Consider the following 27,086-nt stretch of genomic DNA (forward strand, 5'->3'; position numbering starts at 1 on the left):
TATTTCATTAATATTAACTCACAAATTTTAAGTTTATTTGTGACTATGTATTTGTTTTATTTGTGACTATGTATTTGTTTTACACTCCTAGGTTTCTCTTTAACAATTTTGATTGGAAATTTAAAGCGGGCAACAGCTAATAGAAAAAAAAATAATAATAACCAAGTCCCGTGACCGTCTATGAGATGTTTTGCATAACTATATGAGTCAAGTTTAATAAATAATAATAATAATAATAAAGAATAAAAGAACCAAACACCTATTTACGTAGTTGACTCTATTCCTCGCCTCTGTCTTCATTTGACTTTATTCCTCGCCTCTGTCCCGTAACTGTCTATGAGATGTTTTGCATAACTATATAGTCAAGTTTTAATAAATAATAATAATAATAAAGAATAAAAGAACCAAAACACTTATTTACGGAGTTACTCTATCTTCATCTTCTTCCTTTGACTCTATTCCTGACCTTCCTTCTCAATCTGGATGATACGTATACTAGAAGATGGAGATAATTAAGAGATATATTAGAGAATTAAATCAGATTAACAATTAAATTAATTAAACAATTAAATTTGACATGCAAATAGTCCGCCAGCAGAAAGACAATTGTAAAAATTCTATGCTTTTCATAAAAATAATAAAATAGTTGTAAGAATATTTTAAAGTTTTTTTTTTAAGATTAAGTTTAACCTTTTAAAGTTTAGTTTTTTTTTTTTTTTTTTTTTTTTTTTTTTTTTTTTTTTTTTTTTTTTTTTTTTTTTTTTTTTTTTTTNTATTTAAACTAAAGAGAATTATGAGAAAACAAAATAAAAAACTATTGAAGGTTTAAAATTTTCATTAATAAACGACTAAAATAAAAGACTAATTTCCATGTCTTTGACATGGTTGTTACGGTGTGAGCTACTAAGCTTGGTTCAGGCGGCACGGTTCTTGATGTCCATCCTCACCAATCCTGCTTCACCCATCTTCTCCAAAGCATTAGAGATCAAGAATTTCCTCGCCAATGGCGTCAACTGCTTCAAGCAGCTCAAGCATATCCATTGCCGCCTTCTCCGCCTCCATCTCGACCAAGATAACTACCTTCTCAATACGCTCTTATCTTGCGGCTTGGATTCTGGTTGCACAAATTATTCTAAACTTGTATTTTCTCAAGCCAAAGAGCCCAATATTTTCCTATGGAACACGATGATTCGTGGCTTGGTTTCCAAGGATTGCTTCGACGATGCCATCGACGTTTATGGGTCGATGCGTAGAGAGGGGTTTTTACCCAATAATTTCACTTTCCCTTTTGTTTTAAAAGCTTGTGCTAGGAAATTGGATATTCGATTGGGAGTGAAGATTCACACTCTTGTGGTGAAAGCCGGTTTTGATTATGATGTGTTTGTGAAGACCAGTTTGCTTTCTTTGTATGCAAAATGTGATAATCTGGAGAATGCACTCAAGGTGTTCGACGATATGCCTGATAAAAATGTGGTCTCTTGGACTGCTATTATCACTGGATATATAGGCAGTGGACAGTTTAGAGAAGCCATTGATGCATTCAAGAGGTTGCTTGAAATGGGATTGAGGCCTGATAGCTTCTCTCTTGTCAAAGTTCTGTCTGCCTGCGCTCAGCTTGGGGATTTCACTAGTGGTGAGTGGATTGATAGATATATAAGTGATTGTGGCTTTGTTAGAAATGTTTTTGTAGCTACTTCTTTGTTGGATATGTATGTTAAATGTGGAAACATGGAGCGAGCTAATCTGATATTTAATGCTATGTCGGAGAAGGATATTGTTTCTTGGAGTACCATGATTCAAGGCTATGCTTTCAATGGATTGCCTAAACAAGCGCTTGATCTTTTCTTTCAAATGCAGTCTGAAAATTTGAAGCCTGATTGTTATGCAATGGTTGGTGTTCTGTCTGCTTGTGCAAGGCTAGGAGCTTTAGATTTAGGCATTTGGGCTAGCGGTCTAATGGATCGACACGAGTTCTTGTCGAATCCAGTCCTTGGTACTGCTTTAATCGACATGTACTCTAAATGTGGTAGTGTGACTCGAGCTTGGGAAATCTTCCGATCGATGGAGAAGAAAGACCGCGTAGTTTGGAACGCCATGATAGTCGGGCTGTCCATGAATGGGCACGCCAAAGCTGTGTTTTCATTGTTTAGCCTCGTGGAGAAGCATGGAATTCGGCCTGACGAAAACACCTTCATTGGCCTGCTCTGTGGGTGCACTCATGGCGGTTTTGTCGATGAGGGGCGTCGATATTTCAATAGCATGAAGCGGGTGTTTTCGTTGACCCCTTCGATTGAGCATTATGGATGTATGGTGGATTTGCTTGGACGAGCGGGGTTATTAGACGAGGCTCATCGGTTGATAAACAGCATGCCAATGCAGCCTAATGCTGTTGTTTGGGGAGCCTTGTTGGGTGGATGTAGGTTGCATAGAGATTCCCACTTGGCTGAACAAGTACTTAAGAAACTTATTGAGTTGGAGCCATGGAACTCAGGAAACTACGTTCTGTTATCAAATATTTACTCTGCAAGTCATCGATGGGAGGAAGCTGAAAAGATCCGTTCAGCGATGAAGGAGAAGCGGATCCAGAAGATCCGTGGCTGCAGTTGGATTGAGATCGATGGGATCGTTCACGAGTTTCTAGTAGGAGACAAATCACACTCGTTGTCCGACAAAATATATGCAAAACTTGATGAACTGGGGAGAGAATTGAAGGCAGTTGGTCATGTTCCAACTACAGAATTTGTTCTTTTTGACATAGAAGAGGAGGAGAAGGAACATTTCCTTGGTTGCCACAGTGAGAAGCTAGCTGTGGCATTTGGTTTGATAAGTTCTCCTTCAAATCATGTTATTCGTGTTGTTAAAAACCTCCGTGTATGTGGTGATTGTCACGAGGCCATAAAGCTAATTTCCAAGATCACTGGAAGAGAGATCATCATAAGAGATACCAACCGGTTTCATACATTTATCGATGGTTCTTGCTCGTGTAAAGATTATTGGTGAAATTTGGATTAGAAGCGTACCGGGCACGACATTTCCTACGCATACAAACTAATTCTTAAAAATCAAGGTTAGTCCTTTCAACACTTTCTAAATAGAACACTAAATTTTAGAGTTTATAATTTTGTTGGCATAGATAGTAATATCAAATTTTTTAAACTTTTCTTAGACATGTCTCAGATTCATTGTGATATATTGTTAGTTCATTCATATATTCCTCCTTGACTCGTACATCACAGAAAGAGTCAACTCAATTTTCATCGATATGGAGCGAACCTAAGCATAAAAATAATAATATTAATTAGATTATTCTGTCATTGTTCTAATTTGTTAACTTAATCATAAAAATAATAATATTAAACATTGTTCATAGACGAGAATTTAAACTTCCAATTACTGTTAGATTCTGCTAGTAGTCTTAGTTTCAATTTGATTCTTACGGTATTAATTATTGCTAAGAATGATTCAATCAAAATTACAGACGTGCGTGTACAAGTTGAAGCAACAATCATGGCAACAGGAAGAATATGAAATTGGTACGCATTTTGGAGTTATATTATATATAAGATTGAGTTGAGAGTTTGTATCCTGTAATGGCGGCCGACAAAGCTAAAGACAAGAAGGCGAAAAGGGACATGGAAATGGAAGCTGCCAATGAGTCTGTAAATATGTTGTCTGAGCCTTCTCTCATTCTGTTGATCATCGGAATCGCTGAAGATGACGCCGATATTAGCAGATAAGCCAGAATCTGCATACCCGATTTTAATATCAGTTGAGATGGAGGGCATATTTGCAAAAAATTAAGAACTGTTGTCGAAATTGGCTTTAACCTGATCTCCAATGAAGTCGATTATGGCAGATTTTCGAGGTGGAAACATGGATATCGCAGTTGAAACTTCATGAATTTGTCGAAAAACTTGGGCGCCCGTATAAAAAGTGGACAGAATTGCTATTGCCAACACGTATCTGTTTCAATTTTTCAATACCTAATTAATTGTGTTTCTTTTAACAGCAAAGAAGTTTGTAATCGAAGCGACTGAAATTGTGTTACCTGATTTCTTCGTATTTGTCGAAGTTTTTCCAATCGCCATGTCTATTGCAAGCCATGATAAGGAAAGCAAGCAACGAAAAGACGAGACCAAATCCTCTCAGAGCCAAAACGCGGCGTTTTAGCAGATCTTCCCTCCCCCACCGGCTCAGGATCTCCGACACCCCGGAACTGGTCGCTGCCGGCGTTTGCATTTCGACATCGGGAGTCGGATTGGCAGATGGCGGCGGCGATTGCCTTCCGACATTGACCGTCGGGAGCGCGGACGGCGCCGTTTGCTTCGTTGCAGAGTCTTCTGGATTTGACATGGGTACAATTAGTGATTGGGGTTTTTTTCTTTTTTTCTTTTTTCTTTTTTTTTTCGGTGAGAAGAACTGAAAAGGAATTTCTAGTCTTTTCTTGGGAAAACTGGATTTGTTTCTTTTTTTAAAATATTTGGTGGCATTATGAAACGACAACTCAGCTTCTCTGTTTAGGAAGCGGGTGACGAAGTTGGGAAAGAAGCCACGCCAACTAATCTTCGGACCAATCACGTGTGTTGGCTTTGTGACGTGGCGTAAATCGTGTGGTGCCAACTGTCCAGCTTGGACATTTCATGGAAACTTGACTTCTGCCCACAAAACTTTTGGTGTACAAGAAAAAAAAAAGGTTTATAGTTAAATTATAAATTGTGTCATTATTTTTTTTATTTAGTTTCTTTAATTTTAAATTGGAGAACTAAGTTTTTATAATTTCATCAACTATAATAAATAATTTATGTAGAGATTTTATCAAATAATAAAAATAATAAATATTTTACGTAATGATTAATATTGTGACTTTTAAAAAGTATGATTATTATTTTTAAACAAATGACAAAATTTAAGTATTTTTTACAATTTAATTTTCTTTTTATTATTTTAATAGTGTGTCGGTTAAATAGATTATTATATCAATTAATTGTATATTTAAATATTAATGAAAAGGTTGGTGTTAGAATAATATTAAATAATGTCCGACTAATATCCAAACTTTTAATAAAAGTAATAATAATAAAAAAAAGGAATAAAAAAATCCGTGTGGAAATTCTCAACATATCAAAATTCTTGACTTGTTTCCAACTCTAAGCAACCGAATAAGTAAAAAAAAAAAAGAGTCCAAATTAAATTTAATTATAATGGATAATTTTTTATTCCATATTAATTTCAAAGGGTATGATGGAAATTTCACCACTTATTTTTATTTAGAAGTCACCTATTGTCTCAAGTTACGTGTATATTAATTAAATATTTTATCATGGTAATTAAATAATCCCATATTCTTATTTTATTTTAGTGTTCTTTTATAGTTGGTAACCAGTTAAAAATAAAATTTAAATTTAGAAAGTCGTCATTGTAGCCCACCGACCACGGAAAACAGCGGAGAAAGGCAAGTAAGTCAATTAGACCATTGAATGCGGATCATAGAGAATTTATATTAATTTTTAATTGTTACTTAATGCCAGGCAAGCAGTGGGCCCAACCCAACAGCCAATCATATCACAGAGTCACCACTAATTTTTGGGTGCGAAACTTTCCACGTAGGATAATCATAATTCACAATTCCTTAAACGAATCATTTTTAGGAAGAAAAAACAGGGAAAATTTAAGGTCAATACAAAATAGTAAATGACAAAATTATCCCTCCGAAAAGTGTCAAAGTGTGAAAACGGAAACGGATTGGAGAGGGGTGGTTTTGTAATTTTGGCAATAGCTATCCCGGCGATTCGTTGGGGCTCACAAGCGCGTTTGTTTCTTTTTAATATTTTGAATTTTGACGATATATTTAATTATTTTAATCGAATCTTATCCGTTATGATGATTTCATTTTAGATTAAATTTATCATTATTTTATGAATTTTGATGCTTTAATTTGGTGGTTGATTTGCTTTGCTGGCTTAGCCATGATTAATTGATTATATTATTCATGTCTTTATGCGCTAATCTTCCTCTAATCCCTCTTTAGGTAAATAATCCCTTTTTGTTATTATAAAAAATTATTGGATAGAGGAAAATATTTATTGTAAAAAATAAAATAAAATTAGAAAATGAAAATAAAATACTCTTGTTGAGAAATTAAAAAAAGAAATACATAACGCGGGAGCCCGCCAAAGTTGTTAAGAGTTGATGAAGCTAACTCCTCATTACCCTCGCGTGGCAACCGGCTAAACCGGTTCCAGGTGCCCATTACCAACCGTACGTATTTTATTTCTTGTTTCCTTCTTTCTTCACTCTTCTCATAACAAACTTAACGCGGTCTGGTTCAACTCAGAGAGAGACGTAAATCAAGCATGGCTTTATGCAATGTCTTCCTTTAAGGCGCAGAATTTCTCGCCCTCAAAAGTCTTGCTCCGATTGCTACGACGGAAAGATTTTGCCATGAATTTCTACTTTAGCCCTAATTTCTCTCTATATTTCCGACCCCACGCATCTGGAAATGTCTTGATCGGAGCCAACCATACTTCTGCTCGATTTTGTTCTCGATAATCTTCATTGTTTTTCTCGTTTTTACCTTCATTTTTTTGTGATTAATTTGACTGGAATCGTGCATTTGAAGCGTTGATTCTCCTGCAAGTGTGAAGAGGACGAGTTCCGCAATGCGAAGGTTTTTATCTCTGAGGAATTTGGTTAGGGCGCTCCTTATTCCTGTGTTTCTCTTAGTTGCTCATTTTTCTTATGTTGTGATTACCACTGGTGAGTCTTGTATCACTGGAAATTTCTGTTTCTCGCCCAAAATTTCCAAGTATCGTGCCGCCGGCTTACATCCCAGAGCTTCGGCGATAATCGATGGCACTGCCCCCACAGCTGAAGAACTGTTGCGTCGTGATCTTTACACTAGTAAAGATTGGATCAAGGCCGTTCAATTTTATTCTTCAATCTTTCAAGATCTGATTTCCGTTGGGTTTCTTTCTCACAAATCGAAATCTCTGTGCGTGGAGACCCCCAACGGACAGGATGTATTTTCCTTGAAGCAGATTGGGGTTTCCGATTCGATTGGAATATTCAAGAAAGCCGCTAAGCCTCTGGTGGTGAAGGGCGAAGGACACAAGATCCCGTTCGATGATAATACCTTCGATTTTATTTTCTTGGGCGTCGGCCGCCTTGATCAGTCGTCCCGGCCGGCAGATTTTGCGAGGGAAATTGCTCGGACGCTGAAACCCGAAGGGTTTGCTGTCGTCCAAATTAGGGCTAAAGATACGTACAGCTTTCATTCATTCATTGATTTGTTTAATTGCTGCAAAATAGTTACATCACAGGATATAGATGGCCTTGATTCTAAAACGCCTTTCCTTCGCCAGATTGTTCTGACGAAGGAGAGCGTTGATGGTATTCTTGGTCATGGTGATGCGCTAACGCATCACTCAAAGTCTGACGGTAAGTGTTCTGTTCTCGGATTTAAGGAAGAACTGGTCCGAAAGGCCGAGCCATTGATCTTAGAGGAGCCACTGAAGCCATGGATTACATTGAAGCGGAATATTCAAAAGATAAAATATCTGCCATCAATGGCTGATATTAGCTTCAAGCAGAGGTACGTTTACGTTGATGTCGGAGCGAGGAGTTACGGGTCTAGTATCGGAAGTTGGTTTAAGAAGCAGTATCCGAAACAGAACAAAACCTTCGAAGTTTATGCCATTGAAGCTGATAAAATTTTTCACGAACAGTATAGTTCAAAGAAAGGGGTCAAGCTTCTTCCGTATGCAGCTTGGGTAAGGAATGAAACATTGACATTCGAAATCAATAGAAACCCAGGTCAGAAAGTCCAAGATAAGGGGAGGGGAATGGGTAGAATTCGGCCGGCGGTAGCATCGACGGGGACTTTCGTCGGCGACGTGGATGAGATTCAGGGCTTTGATTTTGCTGATTGGTTGAAAAATACTGTTACTGAGAAGGATTTTGTTGTGATGAAGATGGATGTTGAAGGAACTGAATTCGATTTGATCCCGAGATTGTTGGAGACTGGTGCTATTTGCTTGATAGATGAGATATTTCTCGAGTGTCATTACAATCGGTGGCAGAGATGTTGCCCAGGTGAGAGAAGCGCGAAGTATCAGAAAACTTATGCCCAATGCTTACATTTGTTTTCTTCCTTGAGGCGAAGTGGAGTTCTAGTTCATCAATGGTGGTGAAACAGTCTCTACATGGGCGTTTGCTTTCTCAATAAATCTTCATCTGCACTGTAAACTACTTAACTTGGAGATGGAATCGTATGCAGAAACAGCGGCGGTGATTGGTTTGAAATTCTACTTAGTTCCTGTCAACGTAATGAACCACAAATTACTGTCTGATGAACAGTTGGGTTAATGCGCCCTTCCTTCTAAGCAAAGCTATTTTGTAGCATTAGATATATAGTAGGCTATAATCATACAATGTAAGTTGAAATTCATCTCCTCATTTTGCAATACAGCTTTAGATTTTCTTGTCCACGACGGTGTAATATCGTACCATTGTGGAGGTTCTTGGTTTCTTACACGGTATCAAAGTCATGTCCTTGACTTAGTTATATTAATAGAATCCTCAAATAATAGAAAATTTGTGAGCCTCGAACAATGTATGTTCGAAGACTCCAAAGAAAGGATTCGAATCTCAATCAAGGAGAGGTTGTTCGAAGGCCGGGAAGATTGTTGAAAATTATTGAAAAGAGTAGTCTCACATTAGTTATATTAAAAGGAAGATCATGAGTTTATAAGTAAGGAACACTATCTCTATTGGAACGTTTTGAGAATGCAACATTTTGAGAAAATTAAAAGTAAAATCACGAGAGCTTATAGTTAAAATGGACAATATCATATTATCGTGAAGATTCGTGATTCCTAACGACCGATGCTACACGTGTAGAGAACCAAACCCCGAGTCTTTTAAGGTCATTTTGGCTCAGCCCAGGCTGGAATCTAGGCATCTGTTAGAGTTGCCACGCGCTAACTGTTTACAGTGAACGTGTCCGACATGCACAAACCAGACATTTCACTGTATCTCTCTCTAGTTTCTTTTTGGTGCATATTTCTTTCATTTTGCATGCAGAGAAGGAAATGCAAGGAAAAATGGCACAGGTTGCTATGGCGGTGCAGGATGAAGAGCGTTATTTTACGCTGGTGAGTGGGCACAGAATACCAGCCGTTGGATTAGGCACTTGGAGATCTGGTTCTCAGTCAGATGATTCTGTGTTCACTGCTATTGTTGAGGTATTTTCATGTCAAAAGTAGAGCCTTCACGTTCGCTTGTTTATTGATTGATGTTTTTACTGAATTCACGTTACTTTAACTTTGGCAACAGGCTGGTTATAGGCACATAGATACTGCTGCAGAATATGGAGTTCACGAACAGGCATAATCTCTCTCTTTCCCTCGATTCTAGATGCTTAATTTGTCGGATCTACACAGTTGTATGATATTGTCTACTTTAAGCCTAAGTTTTCGTAGATTTGCTTTGGACTTCTCCAAAATGCCTCATGCTAATGGAGACAGTATTCTTCACTTATAAACCTATGATCACTCCCTAAATTAGCCAACGTGGAACGTGGGACTCCCTCCCAATAATCCTTTCCTCAAACAAAGTACACTATAAGCCTCTCATGAGGCTTATGGAGCTCTCGAATAGCTCCCCTTAAATCGAGGCTCGACTCCTTTCTTTGGAGCCTTCGAACAAAGTACACCATTTGTTCGACACTTTAGTCACTCTTGACTACACCTTCGAGGCACACAATTTTTTGTTCGAAATTTGAGGATTTTATCGACATGACTAAGTTTTAGGGCATGGCTATGACACCATGCTAGGAATCATGAATCTATATAAAGCTATGATATTGTCCACTTTAAGCATAAGCTCCAAACTATTTTATATTTGCACCGGTGTAAAACTCTTGCAGGTGGGTTTTGGCCTACAAGCGGCAATAAAAGCAGGAATCCGTAGGGAAGACCTTTTCATCACCACTAAGCTTTGGTAAACAATAAAATGAATGTCAAATTTGAGTACCAAACTTGGACTTGGTTGATATCTGTTCCTATCTGGTTCCATGTGTTTTAGGTGCTCTGACCTGTCCCCAGACAGAGTTAGAATCGCATTAAACAATGCTCTTCAAGAACTCCAAGTTGACTACCTTGATCTTTTCTTGGTATTTGAAAAACTAAACCCCATCTCCATTTGGTTGATATCAACTAAAGTTCATTTTTAATATGGAAAATTGAGTTGTTGTACATCAGATTCACTGGCCCTTCCATCTCAAAGAAGGAGCCAGCAGGCCTCCAAAAGAAGGGGAAGTTTTGGAGTTGGACATGGAAGGCGTGTGGAGAGAAATGGAGAAGCTTGTAAAGGAAAATCTCGTGAGGGACATCGGGATTAGCAATTTTACTGTGAAGAAACTCGAGAAATTGCTCCGTTTTGCCCAAACAATGCCATCCGTATGCCAGGTTAGTGTTAGGAATCACGAACTTCTACCATAGTTACCATGAACACTATTTCTAAAAGGATAATGTATGATTACTTTTTTCAATAATCCTGGACTGGATAGTGTGCCTCAACTAACTCTCGTATTGTCTTTATCTCGTGTCGTGCCAGATGGAAATGCACCCAGGATGGAGAAATGATAAAATGCTAGAGGCTTGCAGGAAAAATGGCATCCATGTCACTGTAAGACATGCTAGTTACTTGAATAATTTGATGGTTATTTGGAATTTGGCTTCCTTACCTTAAGAAGGACGAAAACAAGTCCCAATCTTCGAGCAACCAACAACCAAATCGTAATCGAACCGGGTTGCAATTTATTCAATTTTTAAAGCAAGTGTTAGAAGTCACGACTCTCCACAATGGTATGATAGCGTCCCCTTTGACCAATAACCTTCCACTAAATTAACCAATGACTCTCCTCACTTATAAACCCATGACGTTCCACTAAATTAACCAATGCGAGACTCACTCCCAATAATCCTTAACAATCCTCCCCTCGAACAAAGTACACTATAAACTCTTTAATTGATGTGTTTTGTAGGCCTATTCGCCTCTAGGGTCGTCAGAAGGAGGAAGAGATTTAATTCACGACGAGGCGGTTCAAAGAGTAGCGAAGAAGCTGAACAAAACTCCAGGCCAAATTCTGGTGAGGTGGGCTATTCAGAGGGGAACTAGCGCCATTCCAAAATCAACTCACTCAGAGAGAATCAAAGAGAACATTGGTGTGTTTGGATGGGAAATACCGAATGAGGACTTTGAAGCTCTTTGTAGGATCCCAAATCAGGTAAGAAAAGTAAACCATTCATCCCATGTTTTGTTGTGTTATATGAATGGTGATAGAAATTGAAAGGTGACTTTGTGGCTTAGAAACGAGTGCTAAGTGGAGAAGATCTATTTGTGAACAAAGAGGCTGGCCCCTTGAGGAGCGTGGCTGATGTTTGGGATCACGAGGATTGAGGAGTTAATAATCCACAAATACTTGTCCACTTGGTGCCCCGCAGAAGATGTAAGTTTTCTCTGTAAAAAGACAAAAAAAAACTTGATAATGGTGTATGCTAGGTAGGTTGTGTTTGTATTTATTTGGGTAAGTCTAGTACAATCCAAATATAGATGTAAGTGTCGGGGGTTGGACAACTTGGTTTTTAGTGCATCTGTTGATATCTTTGACTCGTTAATGTTGCTAGCTGCATCGATTTTTGACTCGTTCATCTTCGAAGAATACTTGAGATCTTTGTGCTTCTATTGGTTTTTTAAATGTTGTGGTGTTTTTGATTGATCTTCAAGGTGTTGCTGAGGATTAAGACTAAATCGCCACGCCATAAATCGATTTAGTTGATTTAATATGTGTTGATTTTGGGAATCGAGTGACAGACACTCAAGAGTGTTGGATGAAAGTGTCACACGTCAATTAATTTAGGGAATGATCATGAGTTTATAATTAAATAATACACTCTCCATTGTAAGGCATTTTGGAGAATGGGTTTATAATTAAATAATACACTCGAAAGTCTGAAGCAAAGCCATGAGAACTTATGTTTAAAATGGACAATATCATACCATTATGGAGAGTCGTGTTCGTCTAACATGGCACTAGAGTCATGATCTAAACTTAACCATATCAATAGATTGACAAATCTTCAAATGTCGAACAAAGTATTGTGAGCCTCGAAGGCCAAAAAGTGACTAGAGAAGACTTGGAATCGAGCTTCGATTAAGGGAAAAAAAGTGTTACATGAATCGAACGGATTCTCGACTCGACTAAAATCACATTAACTTGTAAATGAGCTTGTTTTAATATTTAATATATTGAACGGAATAATATTTTATTTGAATTTTAATGAGTCATACAGGTTTGGGAGACATTTTCAACAGTAAGGCTATAAAGATTAGGAGGGAAGATCTTGTGGAGAAGCCTTTACACAATAAGGGTATAGTTATTGCCATTATTCAATGCTTTATTTTAATATTTATTTTAATATCTTATAAAATCAAATATTGTTGGAACGAATCGTTTATATTCTTCGCAATTATCAATTCAACACAAAAGACGAACCGTCATATATACGTGATGTAACATTATAACATTTTTTATAGTATTGAAAACATCAACTCAACCGAAAAAAGTACCGAAAACATCAACTCAACCTAACAAAATGATATATTTTAATGAAGCCACAATATTATTAAAATAAAAATTAACAAAAATGTCACGTTTTAATGAAGCTAACAATATTAATCATATCAAAATTAACAAAACGTTATACGTGAAGGACTGTATTTCTATAATTTATAATATCTTTTTCGCAAATGATATTATGACGAAATTTTCGCATAAATATAAATATAAACAAAATATTTATTTAAAATTTATTATTCCGTGAAATCGAATCTTCAACGCTGAAAATTGGGAGATTTTGGGAATATTAGGTACGAAAATATCACCGAATTCCCGTTGAAAGTACATTTCCTAGCTGCTTTTACCTTTTCAACTGTTCAATTCCCCATGTAAATTGACTTATAATTTATAATTTTCTAAAAATATATATATATTGGAAGTATTTTCTGATTTTACTATTATAAATCTATTTCGAAAATATCAAATATATACTATTTTTTCGATAATTTATTATTTAATTTTTTACAGTGAACCGTACGATTATTTATTATATATTTTTAAGGAAAGCAGCAATATTGGAAAATCAAGGCCTTTGGTTAGCTCATTTTCCAATTCCGTTGACCGTGGCGTTACCAGCTAATATCTAGATCTGGGCTGCCTCATTTTCATCTAAATATTAAACAACACAATTTATTGTAATAATTAATTAATTAATGTATAATTTAAAATTAATCATTTTTTTTTTGTTGGAATTACTGTACAGCTGTAAATTAATTCTAAAATTATTGAGAAAATCCATGTTGGGAGGAGTGAGGTGGATTGTGAAGTCTATCAAATCACTTCTAGATTTGGCAAAAATAAATAATTAATATATAATTATATGTTAAATAATATGTAATTAATTTTGATGTGGCCTAGATCGTGGAGCACGCACGGGTTTAGTCCTTACCCTTTATTTATTTTTTTTTCAAATTAAAAAAAAAAAAAAATTGGTTTATCAATCTACCTAACTTCAATAATGAACCGAAAAATAAAATAAAAAATAAAAAATAAAAATAAAATTCCTCTCCTTATAAATTCCCTTTCCAATTCTCTCCCCCACTTCGTCCTTCTATCGCTCTCTCCCGCCATGACTGCCCAAGTGCTGCCCGAGCAACCGCTTCAAAGCAATATTCATCTCTTGCAAAGGGACAGCCCTGCCCCTTCCTATAAAAGGTATTAAAATAATATATATGTATGTATGTATGTGTGTGTGTATGTATGTATGTATGTATGAGCTTGTTGTTTTGGTTTTAGGTTGGAGGGAAAGGTGGCGATTGTGACGGGCGGCGCAAAGGGAATCGGAGAAGCGACGGTGAGGCTGTTCGCCAAACATGGAGCCAAAGTAGTGATTGCCGACGTGGAGGATCTCCTCGGTGAGGCTTTGGCCGACACGCTTTCTCCAAATCCAGTGTCGTTCGTCCACTGTGACGTAAGCTTGGAGGAAGACATGGAGAATCTAATCAACTCGACGATGTGTCGTCACGGCCAAGTCGACATACTATTCAACAATGCCGGAGTTTTAGGTAACCAATCCAAGACTCGTAAGAGCATCGTTGACTTTGACCCTAACGAGTTCGAGCGCGTGATGTGTGTGAACGTCAAAGGCGTCGCGTTGGGTATAAAGCACGCGGCGCGTGTAATGATTCCCAGAGCTACCGGCTGTATAATCTCGACTGCTAGCGTGGCAGGTGTTTCAGGAGGTATGGGTCCACATGCTTACACGGCATCCAAACATGCCATTGTTGGCCTCACTAAGAACACTGCCTGCGAGCTTGGGCGTTATGGTATACGTGTCAACTGCATTTCGCCGTTTGGTGTTGCCACGTCGATGCTTGTGAACGCGTGGAGGGATGACGGAGACGAGTGCATGAACTTCGGGATTCCGTCGCCGGCTGAGGTGGACAAAATGGAGGAGTTCGTTAGGGGTTTGGCTAATCTTAAGGGCCCCACATTGAGGCCTAAGGATATCGCTGAGGCGGCGCTTTATCTTGCCAGCGATGAATCTAAGTACGTCAGTGGCCATAATCTCGTTGTTGACGGTGGAATCACCACTTCAAGAAATTGTATCGGCTTTTAATTTATTTTTATTTTTTAATTTCCAGATATTTGTGGAAAGGAAAAAAAAAAAAAAAAAGACACCCATATACCTGTTGGTTATACTTGGGAGTAGGATTAATTTAATTTTAATTTTTTATTTGTTGTTTGTTCTATAATTATTTAAATTTTTAGTTCTCTTTGCTAATTTTTAAAATATAAAAAAAAAAATATAGAAGTGGAAAATCAGTGGGGGAGAATTTTGTCGGCCGATTTAATTTTTTATGGTACTCAACGAAATCAAACTAAAAAACAGAGAAAAAGCCACGTCACTAGCATGATTGGACAGCAAGAACTTGGAGATCCTTGTCGATTAATTGGGTGACGTAATCTCACAAGTTATGTACTTATAGCATTTAATTGGAAGGGCCTCATTTATCCATTCCAATTATTTAGTAAAATAATTGGAAAAAAATATTAAATTACCAAATTGGTCATGAACTATAAAGTTTTTATATTTTTTAATTTTATATTTCTTAAATTTTTAATTTTATATCCAAAAGGTCTCCAAAAGACCTAACATTTTTTAAATTTAATAAATTTTAATTTAACCAAAAAAAAAAAAAAAGGAAAGATCAAAGGTGCAAGAGGCAAATGGAGAGAAGACAGCCCTGTGGGAATTGAAGGGGTGTTGGTCGGCATCAAGGCTGTCATATTGAGAGTTTATAAAAATAAGAAACAAAGAGACGAAAAATAGCTACCTGTGATTGGGCAGTGAGTGAGGCAAGGTCACTGACGGGGGAGAGACAGAAGGAGAGCTGTAAAGGAGGGGCGGGGAAAAAGTCAGCAAAGCCAGACTGACGTATATACTCTTTCAATACACAGAACCATAAAAGAAAAGGGAATAAAGTTTATTATATTATTACATAATTTGCTAAGTTTGGTGTTGAATAAATGGTACGGAGCATGCCTGTTTCACAAGAAAGTATGCGAGGATATCATTAATTTATGAAGTTGTAGACATTATTTAACCAATTTGCAATTATGAATGTGAGATTACGTGTCTATAGGACGAAACACGTTTAAAAATCATGAGGCTGACAGCGATACGTAACGTACCAAAACGGACAATGTTTACTAGAGGTAGACTTGAGTTGTTACAAATGATATCAAAGATAGACACTGAACAAAAATGATATCAAAGAAACGAAACATTCGTTTAAGGATGTGAAAACCTCTCTCTACCAATTTTAAAATTGTGAGACTGGTGAGAGTGTACAATATTTACTAGCAGTCAACTTTCTTACAATAGTTGTATTCTTTGGTATTTACAATAGTGAGAACTGAGGACACAATGGGTTGGCACCGACAGAAATAGAGTTAAGAGTCGATGAGAATTGCAATGAGTAGAATTGGATTTCATGACTCGAAAGCAGTATTTTCTACTGTTCGAAGTGGGTCCTTGCCTCATGAGTTAAATAGACATATCTAGTGATTTCTTGGACGGTGGGTAAATGGCAACTCGAACACGCAAGTGGTCAAAGTCCAAAATTCAACCCAAAATTCAAACTTGTTTAGCTCTAAATTCCCCATCCTTCTCTATACTTTTTAACCTTTGACCAACTGAAAATTCAACATCAACCTCAAACTTTCCACATTCTTTGAATCTGATATTGGTATTAAGGCACAAATATTATTCTCCCACCAAACTCAGATTCAATCTCCATTATTATGTCAATTCATTTAAAAGCTTTATTCTAAAATAGAAAATCACGAGACACGCGAAGTTTCGCTTCATTTTCTTCAGACAAAAATCATGTTACCATGTCTGCTAACTCGGGTATGTTACCATGTCTGTTAATATCGTCGAAGTTCAATGATTTAGCCACCGAAAAGTGTACATTGTTAGTAGCTAGTAACTGTCATTTGGACGTGGTCTTAGTTTATTCATGTACCTCTCATTTACTCGAGCGTCACGTGCGCACTAGTTACACCTTCGTATTAGAGTGGAACTTCTCTCAGTAGGATGTGGTCCGAAAGCGAACCAAGGTGGAAGATAGGTGTATGTGACGTTTGAGTAAGAATAGGTATATAAATGAATTTAGATTATATTTTGCAAATGAGAGTGATCGCAAGGATAAAAAAAGTTAAAAAATGCTAAAAAGATGCATAATAGTTCCGTCGTAAAAACTTTAAAATGAAATGTGTTTAGCTTAGAACAATCTTAAAATGACATGGCACGGGCACGGAGACCAATGCCTCGATAGAACTCGGATGGATGGATGTTCAGGACGTCCCGATGAGATGAGCGACCCACGGCCCGTCCTCGATGGCATGACCAAGTGAGTTATGATGGCTGACGACACCCGAAAATCAAGATGCCGTCAAGACATATGGGCCATGTCGATGGAGATCGAGATGACAAGGAGAGACGCGGCGTTGTATTGAGAGACCTTGGACCCGAGCAGAGGCAAGGTCGAACTGAATGACTTGGCCTAGTGTAGAAGCAAGTCGGATGTGTCGCAGACGATTAAACATGCACGCGCAGGCGGCGTGTGTGGGTGAACAAGCAGCGATGTTCGATGGACGAAAACAAACCTCGCTTAAGGTCCGATGAAGCCACAAAGCCGGAGCAAAAAATATATATGGGGCTTAATTCTCCTTAAGGCTGGTCGTGAGTGTGTCAAGATCACGACGACCGCGCGGTAAAAAATATAGGACCGTGACAGTGAGCGGTGTACGTGAATTGCTCGAACACTCCGGCCTGTTCTGGCAAGGACGTTGGCTGCTGCACATAAGCAATGTGCTGAGGTTAGGCCCATTTCTGTTGAACCCCCCCTTGTTTAGATTAAATAAGTCCATGTCAGCACAAATTCATGTCTACAAGCAGCCACGTCATTAAATTTATTAGTTCATTAACACCATACAGCAGCCATCTGTCATCCCCGGTACAAACCGAACCGAACCTAATCTAACAAATCAGTCCTCGAGCTCGTAAGAATCAACTCATTTGAGCTAAGAGACTAACATGAATTAGTACACTCTTTGTTCGGTTTTCTCGAAAGATTTTGCCATACTTATAAATCAACCAACGCGAGATTACTCATAACATTCCTTTCCTTGAACAAAGTACTTTCCTATCGATAATATTCTGTCAACTACATTGGTACGTCGCCGCTCGCTGTTGATGCAAGACATCAGCACATGAGCTCACCAGCCATGCACGACCGACCAAAACGACTCAAAACTGGGTTGAACAACACCTTCCTGGGTGAACGAACTAGTTTTAATTTCTGTTTAATGCTTTTTTGTTGTTTCTTTTTATTACTCCAAAAATAAAATAAAAAGTAAAATATCACTTTCCTGAAGAAGTTTTTATAAAAAAATTTATAATAATTCCGATTTTTCCGGTTGATTAGACAAAAATTGCACATCGTGCTTGCCACTCACTTGAAAATCATTTCACTTTTCACTTAAAATATATTTTATATATATATATATATATATATATTTTATTTTTTTTTATTGCATTTATTACTCTTCCTTTATCTCTATTATTTATTTGATAAATAAAGATTTTTACTAACGAATATTTTAAATATATATATATATATATATATATATATTTTACAAAAAAAACAAAAAAATTATTGACTAGTTTAAATTATTAAAATCTTGTAAATTTATTAGTCAATATGCACATTAATTGATCGAATATAAAAATTAAAGTAAACAAAATTAATAATTAGTGGTGAAATTAGTGGTGTGGGCATTAAGGGAAAGAAGTTCAAAACAAAATTTTGGCGCACTTATAAGCAAAACCACTAATTTATTGATTATTATGATGCTAACCTACGATCTCCGACATTTCTTAATTAACAATTAATTCTTTTATGAGATATAAATGATGTCAACTAACCATAGTTTTCGACTCTAATTCCCAATTAATTATTAATTAACACACACCACGAGTGTCTCCACTTTGGTACCCGTTGTTTGGTTTCCGGTTTTGTCCCTTTCCTTGTCCAGTTTAGTCTCAGTGGAATTCCACTACAAACACTATCGCATCGCCTGCAACCAAACAGCCACCTTCCGCTTTTTCCTTTTTTCTTTCCATTTTTTAGTACAAGAATGTAATAAATATATATATCATTTGTCACACCCAACTTTTTTTAAAAAAAATATTCGCTTATGAGCATATATTAAATTTTATTTCTTTATGTTATTATTTTATTTAGGGTTTAATTTGATGGAATAGAAGATTTATAATTAAGACAAATTAACCGACTTTAATATTAATATCCAAAAAGAGACCAACATGCTTAAATGAAGTGAGGAAATAAAAAAAAGTCCAAAAAAACAATTAAAAATTGCCCCACCACTCTAATTTAATAATACTTTTATAATTTTAAATAATTTTTTAAAATTAAATTAGATACGCTGAATCTAAAATAAACTTGATGTAATACGTAACTAACCTTTCGATTAAATGAAGTCAAAAGAAGAACAGTATTATTTTGATATCGAAAGAACATAAGATGGGAAAATAAAGGCATCTAGATATCTAAGCTATGGACAAGAACTAACTAGGTTTAGAATGAAAAGACGAGAAGACGATAAAAAGTTGGGAAGAGGTCTAAAGAGAAAAGACGTTGAATATAATGATAATCAGTAATTAACACAGTTCATTGAATAACGTGTTATATATAGTATAAATCTTTTTAGCGGACCAGATTCAAAATCGGGACGGAAAGTTTCACAAAATGCAACAAATTATCAGGGCTTGAAACACATAAATAACACATGGAATAAGGTCACGGTACCTATGAATCTATGTATATGATAGAGTTAATTATTTAAAAGTCGTCATCATCTATCAATTTTAGATATATATGAACATTTCTCCTAAATTAAAAGAACCCTCCTTTTAAATTTATTCCTAAAAGAAAAAGTGCTTCGAGATCAAGCCCACCGTTAGCAGATATTGTCCATTTTAGTCCGTGTATCGTCGTCAGCTTCACACTTTCATAAGAAATGCTTCGTTTTCCTCTTTAATCGATATGAGATCTCACAATTCACCCTCTTTGGAGGTCCAGTGTCCTCACTGGCACACTGCTTGGCTACTGACTCTAATACCATTTGTAGCAGCTTAAACCTGCCACTAGGAGTTACTTATTATCTATTGCTCGACCCAACAAAAATAAACCAATATTAGTTAATATTTATGCATTGCAGTGATAAGTAAATAAAAAGTACTATTTACTTTTTTATTACTTTTTGTTGAAAATGATTTACCTTTATGACTAAAAGGTAGAAAATTATATAATTTAATGGTTAGGCCCCTAATTAAATCACATTATTTATAATAATGTTATCAAATTTAATAATTAATGTTTATTATACGAAATTTATAATTTTACCAATAAAATACATGGAAAGAAGGCGGTGACGGAAATAAAATGAAAGGCGGGAGCAGGATGAGCACTACGATGGGAGAGTGGTGGCGTGGCAGTGCATAGACGGAAAGAGACTGACGGTGAGTGTGGGACTGGGAGGTGCTAGGTCACTGTAGTATTTCCTCGAGAGGTCCAGGCTAACGAGGTTTAGGACACGTCGACTTTTTCTTTTTAACATTTAAATAATTTTTCTATTAAATTAAAATAGTTTTTTTAAATATTTATAAAAATAAAATCGAAAATAGTAATTGTGAAATAAAAGGAAGAAAGTTGGCGAATAATTAATGGAAAACGAAAAGCTTCACAAATCACTAGCCATTTTGAATTGAAATCCTTGGCGGGCCCCACATACTGACTAGACGCTGTGGCTATAAATATGGCTGAAATAAAGCGGGGCAGCCACTCATATCAGCAAGCTCCGGCGACTTGCATCCAAAAAGTGTAGCTCTCGGGAAGGGAGAGCGGCGGCGGAAGGTGCGTGCCGATCAGGATGGAGAAGCAGGGCACGTGCATTACTTACTCAGCTGGTAACTCCACGGCGGCGCCGCCGCTGAGTGGGTTGTTCATGTGCCCGTCTTCCCCATCGTGACCACTGCAAACCTTAGTTCTTAATTCACGAAACAGAGATCCAAATTCAGGTAAATTTATTTATTTATTTTTATTTTTTCGTTTATTGCAAAAAATATAGTTGAAATTTAAAATTAAGAATTAGAATATTCAAGTTGTTTGACAAAAAAAATGGAATTAACTGTGGAAAAAATGAAAAAGAAGATACGGATGAAATTCTTGGATTCAAAGATGTCGAATTGTGAATTTAATGGGATTCAGATTCAAACTGATGAGTCCAATTCGTTGACTAAATCTTTAATTTTATCAACTTCGTATTAATCATAATTCCAAACCAATTATACAAAAAAAAAAAAAAAAAAAAAAAAAAAAAAAAAAAAAAAAAAANTTTTCTTTCTTGATATAATACTCTCGTATATTCGAGATTTTATCGAGTTGTTTGAATATGAGAAGTATTACATTTCGATTTAAAAAAAAAACAATCAAAATTTTGAATTAACGAAAAAATTAGTTAAAAAGTTAATATCGGAATGATTTATATTTTCTTAAATGGATAAAGTTAGAATTACAAAAATAGTGGAATCGATAAAGATTTTAATTTGTTATTTGACAAAAAAAAAAAAGACAAAAAACGATTAGTTGATGTTTTTTTAGGAAAATGAATAGAAGTACTAAGTTTTTAAAGAAAATGATTGCATGTAAATATTTATGATTCCCATAATATTTTTTTAAAAAAATTAATAGAAGTTTTTTATTTTTAAAATAAACCCAAAATTTTGGAAATTTTAATGAAATTATAGACTAAAAATAGACAAAAATATGGAAGACAAACCATGACTAAACTTCTATTTAACTTTATTGACCGAAATATTAGAATGAAACCTGACCGAAACCTGACCTCACACGTTGTCGAATTAAAGAAGATGAAGAATTTTGCGACGTTACAACTACTGTACGTCATCGTCGAAACTATCATCAAAATTTTATAATTTTCTAATAAACGAAGATAGATTAGGATAACAAGTTTGCGTTGGTCTCTTTTGAGAGTGATTTATACATGAACAGAAATCGAGTTTTGATTTCGATTCATTAGTTGAAAAATCTAAACACGAATGGAAAGAATAAAGGTACAACTTCTTCACATCTTTAGAATCACGCGCAAAATAAATTCGAATGGACACAAATGCGAAAGCTTCAACCTCTTTTAGCATCCTTTTTTGAACTTATTACACATGTGGAGCCTCTCGTGTATCATGTGAGCTAGCTCATTTCACTGTAGTGGCACAATCTTCTCCTTCTTCCACGGAGAAACTAATGAAATCTTCAAACAATCACTCAGAATAAGTTTTGGTGTGAATCAGTAGAGCAATAAATGAAACTAATCCACTAAGTTCTAACCAAATATTCAATCAATTAATCATAAAAGAAGTGGAATTGATCCACTTGATATCCACAGTAAGGCATACAATGAAATAGTTGTCCCAAAATGAATGGTCAATAAGAGTGATAACACCAAAGAATCCTATATGAAAGTAAGAGCAAAATAGGCAGAGGAAGAGGTCAGCTGTAATGGTTAAGGTAAAAATATTAAAAAGAAAAAAAAAAAAAAAAAAAAAAAAAAAAAAAAAAAAAAAAAACTTTGGTTTGGTTTGTGATTAGTTAGCTTTCTTCTTAAGAGCCATTGAATAAGGTATATCATTTCTTCGACACTTCAGTCACTTTAACTACACTTTCGAAGCTCCCAATTAAGTTAAGATACCATGTTAGAAACAACGAATCTCCACAATGACATGATATTGTCTATTTTGAACATAAGCTCTCGTGATTTTGTTTTTGGCAGACCAATGAAGATTGTGTTCTTTAAACTCATGATTTTCTCCTTAATTAATCCGTGTGGGACTATTCCTCTCAATAATCCTTAACAAACCCAAATCGTGTAGAATGAATTAGGTTGATCGGATTTTTCGAATTATCAATCTTTTGAACTAATCTAATGATTATCAAATCCTTGTGGGAAATCTTGAAGATAATGTAGTTTGAAAGTTTTCTGGTTTTCTGGTTTTCTTTTGAGTCATTTTTTTTTTCATGTTATGACTTGTATTCAACCACTATAAATAAAGGCATCCCACCCTCCTTGTGTAGCAAAGTGTGTAAGGACATGTAATATAAAACACAGAAATCCTAGATTCTTTTTAGTTGGGTTTATGTAAAGGTTCGTTCAAATATATATATATTTTAATTACACAGCAGCCTCCAACTTCCAAGTGGGACTCTGAAGTTCTTCAAAAAGTTAATGGTGAGTGAGATTCAACAAAGAAATTGGATGGACCCGCCTTTCAGAAAATAATGGAAAATAGGTTTATGACACACTACTCAGTACTAACTACTACTAAGTTGACCGCTAGTAAATATTGTCTTCTTTGAACTTTTCCTTCGATGCTTTCCCTTAATGTTTTAAAACACGTTTACTAGGAAGAGGTTTCCACGTCCTTATAAGAAATGTTTTGTTCCCCTTTCTAACCAATGTAGAATCTCACAATCCACCCCCTTGGGAGCCCAACGTCCTCATTGGCACACCGCCGTCCGGTGTCTGGCTCTGATACCATTGGTAGGAACCACAAACCTCTACAATAGTATGATATTGTCCACTTTGAGCTTTAGCTCTCGTGACTTTACTTTTGATTTTCCTAAAAGGCCTTGTACCAATGGAGATAACTTCTCTATCTCCTTGTAAAATCTCCCTTTTCAGCCCAAAATTAAGAACTGGCCACTCTTCACATCAGTTTCTAACAGAGGAAAAAAGAGTCCATTCACTAGGGCAACCTACTGAGGTAGGATGATATCCAATTTACCAAACTCCGACTATAAAGTTCTTAGTCCAACTCCCATGCACGCATGTAAACCCAAGGAACATTATCTAATCAGATCTAATATCTAGGCACTTGCAAAGTTCCTAATTCATTAGCAACAGGCCGTCTATTTCAGAACAATCTACGCTTTCATATTGACGAATACAAGAAAACAAAGTCCCATGGCGACATCGAATACGAAAAACTAGAGGCTAAGTTTATAGGCATCCAGGATCAGATGATTTTGATTACAGTTTATCTGAACAAAATATGTGAGATATCTGAAAACAGCCACTAATGATAAGATGCCAAAATGACCATGACATAACATGGCAATAGCAGGCTCATATTAGCTTGGCTTCGTAGATCCACATTACTTCTTATACTTAAAAAGCAGACTAATCAACTAGCATCAAGTAACATGCTTGTTTTCTTGCCAAGCTAGCCAAAGTTTCCACTATATTCACAGCTTAGGATTAAATAAGTTATCTTTACAGCAGAGCAAAGTATTGGGGAAAAAAAAGTAATGAATAATGCTCAAGTGAATCATCTTTGATAAAAAAACAAATTATGGGACAATGATGATTTATAATATGGCTTGATAAAAAGTATGCATTGGTTAAAGTTTCCACTTACATTTACACCACCAGAAGGTTGAGCTGCATAGAAAGGGAAGGGCGTGTCCTCTCTTTTTTCAGACAAAAGGTTATGTGAAGTAACGATCCGGTCTACCACAACACGAGTTAACAAAGTTGTCATTGCAATACCTATCCATTGTCACAATTGCACTATGTCAGGACTCGGAGTATGACTGTGAGACACTTACTTTTACCCTCAAATAAATGATTCAACTAAAACTTGGGTTGCTGTTGGCATGGGCGACATATGATGCTCAAGTGTAACAGTCCAAGCCTACCGCTAGCAAATATTGTCTTCTTTAGACTTTTCCTTCTGGGTTTCCCCTCAAGGTTTTAAGACGTGTCTACTAGGGAGAGGTTTCCACACTCTTATAAGGAATGTTTCATTCTCCTCTCTAACCAGCGTGGGATCTCACATCAAGTCTCAGCTCCGTTCTTAATAAAAGGTTTTAGGATAAAAAGTTGTAGAAAACATTTGGAAATCAATTTGAGAAAGCAATGTTATAGACTAGCAAGCAATAAGTAACGATGATGACATTAACATAATATAACCCAAATACGAAAAATCGACAATCGACAACAAGTTCTTATTGTAGATATGATTGTAAGTGACATACACACATAAATTATAATATAAAATAATAAAGATCTAACTAACATGAAAGTAAGTAAAAAGATATGCAATGAGCATATGGAAACACGTCGTAAACAAGCATGACGGTAACGCTAACCTACAAAAGTTTAAATTAGCTAGAAAGTATCTCACCAGAAGTTGAAATCTGACGAGGGAAACAACTTCCAAGAATGGCTTCAATTACATCACCATTATTAAATAAACCATTGATCATAATCCTAAAAGCCAGCAAGTAATCTGCCAGACCGCTTTAGCAGCATCTCACTTCTAAACTTCCTTGCATCATCAAGCTTCCGATTATGCACAACATTTCCAAGAGAATACTGTAAGTAATCGCATCAGGTTTGCACCCCATTTGAATTCCTGTTTCTGGATTACCTTGTTTGCATAATCCACATTCTATAGTATAAATTTAAGGAACTAAACCAAACAGGCATTTCATCAAACAGTTCATCTGCAATCCTATTATCCCCATTCAAGAAGGCCTGAATCCATCGGCCTTCATTTTATTCAATGGATCGAAAGCATCTGAACTCGTCCCTCTCTTAACGAAGAACTTAATTACATTAGAATAATCCACAAAAACGGGATAGAATCATACCTCTTTTGTTCCAGAAAGCTAAGCATCTCACTGCGAGAGGATTCCTCTTCGTTATCAAATTATCGAAAATCTCTATAGCATTGCTAAATTTAAACAAAATACTAATGTTTCCATTAAGTACCAAAAAAAAATTAAGATAATTTTATTAATTTAGCCTTATTTTTATTGATGAATAGTTTAAAGAAATTATAAATTATTTAGATTAAACTCCAAATTGTTTGATTAAAAATTAAAATAAACTACTTAGGTCCAAACTTAAATTAAACTTCCTCCCCCTTCTTTTAAATTAAATTATTTTAAATTGACGACATGTTACGCTAGCGGTGATTTTGCACGAGATCAACGAGGACGAAAGTGGCAACGATTAGAATTACTGTCCAAAACGTGTAATAAAAGCCTTTTCACGTGTTATTATTATATCTTCTTTGGTATTGTTTGAAATAGTTCGTATCACTAAAATGTTAACCTATGTCTAAGTTTCACGAACGTTTAAGTTTTTTAGATGAAAAATTTATATATTTTTTAGACAAAATTGGAAAATTTTGTGATAATCGGGATTGAAATAGGTGGCAAAGATAAGGGTAGAGAAGTTTTCCTCATTTCCGAACCGTCTAATAAACATCTCTAATAATAAGAGTCTCAAAACAAGTCGTCCATGTGAGCTCAAATTAATGTTTTTCAAGTCCGATTCCAAAGAAGAGAGGAAAAGTTTTTTGCAATCCTAATCGTGAAAATAACACGAACAATTTAAGTCAAATTCTCTTATAAATACTTTATTATGATCTCGGTAAAGATACTATAAACCCAAGTCCAATATTATTATGATCCCGTGAAAGGTACTTTTATTTTTGTTACGGTCCAAACCCACCAATAATAGATATTGTTTGATTTGGCTCATTACATATCGTCGTTATTCTTGTATCTAGTAGGGAGAGATTTTCATACCTTTATAAGAAATGCTTCATTCCCCTCTCCGACCGATATATGATCTTACAATTCATCCTTCTTGGTGGTCCAAAGTCCTCATTGGCACACCACCCGGTATCTGGCTCTAATACCATTTATAACAACTCAATCTCACCGCTAGCAAATATTGTCCGTTTTAACTCATTACATATCACTATCAATCTTAAAGATGATTTGTTTTTTCGTCGTTAAATCACATGCAGTTTAGGTATATACTCAAATTTGTACAAAATTATTAAAATTATTATTAAAGCAACGAGTGGATGTACACCTCCAAATCAAAAAAGCTATGATTTCCCACCTTCATTACCCACTCTTTTATTGGACGGTGACATATTTAATTATTCTCAATCTCTGTTCCTTTCTTATTCTAATTATTAAATTACCCCTAATTATAGACACCACAATTCTGCCAAACATGCCCATTCAAATAAGTCAACCATCAAACCATAGGTTATACACCAAATTAATTCTTGGGGGGTCCAAATATATTATTAATATAAAGTTTAATCCCAACTGAATAAATATATATATGCCCAAAGCTCCAACTAATATAATTTGTCACCCAATTGTTTATACAAAAATTTTAAAATACTAACTTATGATTAATAAATTAGAATATGGTTATTTAAAATATGAAACATATAATATTTCAATTAAAAATAAATGCAATCAATTAC

The 27,086-nt window shown here is 35.7% G+C and overlaps 5 protein-coding genes and 1 long non-coding RNA gene across 6 annotated transcripts; 4 read left to right on the top strand and 2 right to left on the bottom strand.

Moving 5' to 3' along the window:
* Positions 1 to 889: 889 nt before the first annotated feature.
* LOC111799605 (putative pentatricopeptide repeat-containing protein At3g08820) lies at positions 890 to 3,611 on the top strand. Its single transcript, XM_023683010.1, has 2 exons — positions 890 to 3,067; positions 3,479 to 3,611. Exon 1 carries the CDS (start codon positions 934 to 936, stop codon positions 2,998 to 3,000), a length of 2,067 nt encoding a protein of 688 aa, XP_023538778.1. The 5' UTR covers positions 890 to 933; the 3' UTR covers positions 3,001 to 3,067; positions 3,479 to 3,611.
* LOC111799607 (CASP-like protein 4B1) lies at positions 3,416 to 4,681 on the bottom strand. Its single transcript, XM_023683011.1, has 3 exons — positions 4,049 to 4,681; positions 3,828 to 3,963; positions 3,416 to 3,745 (listed from the first exon to the last, which is right to left on the bottom strand). The coding sequence occupies exons 1-3, from the start codon at positions 4,351 to 4,353 to the stop codon at positions 3,554 to 3,556; spliced, it is 633 nt and encodes a 210-aa protein (XP_023538779.1). The 5' UTR covers positions 4,354 to 4,681; the 3' UTR covers positions 3,416 to 3,553.
* Positions 4,682 to 6,315: 1,634 nt separating this feature from the next.
* LOC111799742 lies at positions 6,316 to 8,486 on the top strand. The gene has a single exon (XM_023683200.1). It carries the CDS (start codon positions 6,660 to 6,662, stop codon positions 8,187 to 8,189), a length of 1,530 nt encoding a protein of 509 aa, XP_023538968.1. The 5' UTR covers positions 6,316 to 6,659; the 3' UTR covers positions 8,190 to 8,486.
* Positions 8,260 to 11,743, top strand: LOC111800188 (aldose reductase). Its single transcript, XM_023683777.1, has 9 exons — positions 8,260 to 8,359; positions 9,082 to 9,242; positions 9,334 to 9,384; positions 9,926 to 9,999; positions 10,084 to 10,171; positions 10,260 to 10,466; positions 10,615 to 10,686; positions 11,045 to 11,287; positions 11,371 to 11,743. Exons 1-9 carry the CDS (start codon positions 8,260 to 8,262, stop codon positions 11,458 to 11,460), a joined length of 1,086 nt encoding a protein of 361 aa, XP_023539545.1. The 3' UTR covers positions 11,461 to 11,743.
* A 1,987-nt stretch (positions 11,744 to 13,730) lies between these two features.
* LOC111800189 (short-chain dehydrogenase reductase 2a) lies at positions 13,731 to 14,738 on the top strand. Its single transcript, XM_023683778.1, has 2 exons — positions 13,731 to 13,834; positions 13,916 to 14,738. Exons 1-2 carry the CDS (start codon positions 13,749 to 13,751, stop codon positions 14,736 to 14,738), a joined length of 909 nt encoding a protein of 302 aa, XP_023539546.1. The 5' UTR covers positions 13,731 to 13,748.
* Positions 14,739 to 21,699: 6,961 nt separating this feature from the next.
* Positions 21,700 to 25,514, bottom strand: LOC111800699. Its single transcript, XR_002816008.1, has 4 exons — positions 25,441 to 25,514; positions 24,972 to 25,217; positions 24,204 to 24,334; positions 21,700 to 22,039 (listed from the first exon to the last, which is right to left on the bottom strand). It is a non-coding gene; the product is annotated as an uncharacterized LOC111800699 (long non-coding RNA).
* Between the last annotated feature and the right edge of the window lie 1,572 nt (positions 25,515 to 27,086).

Source organism: Cucurbita pepo, chromosome LG08, assembly GCF_002806865.2.
Source record: "Cucurbita pepo subsp. pepo cultivar mu-cu-16 chromosome LG08, ASM280686v2, whole genome shotgun sequence".
Classification (NCBI taxonomy): Eukaryota; Viridiplantae; Streptophyta; class Magnoliopsida; order Cucurbitales; family Cucurbitaceae; genus Cucurbita; species Cucurbita pepo.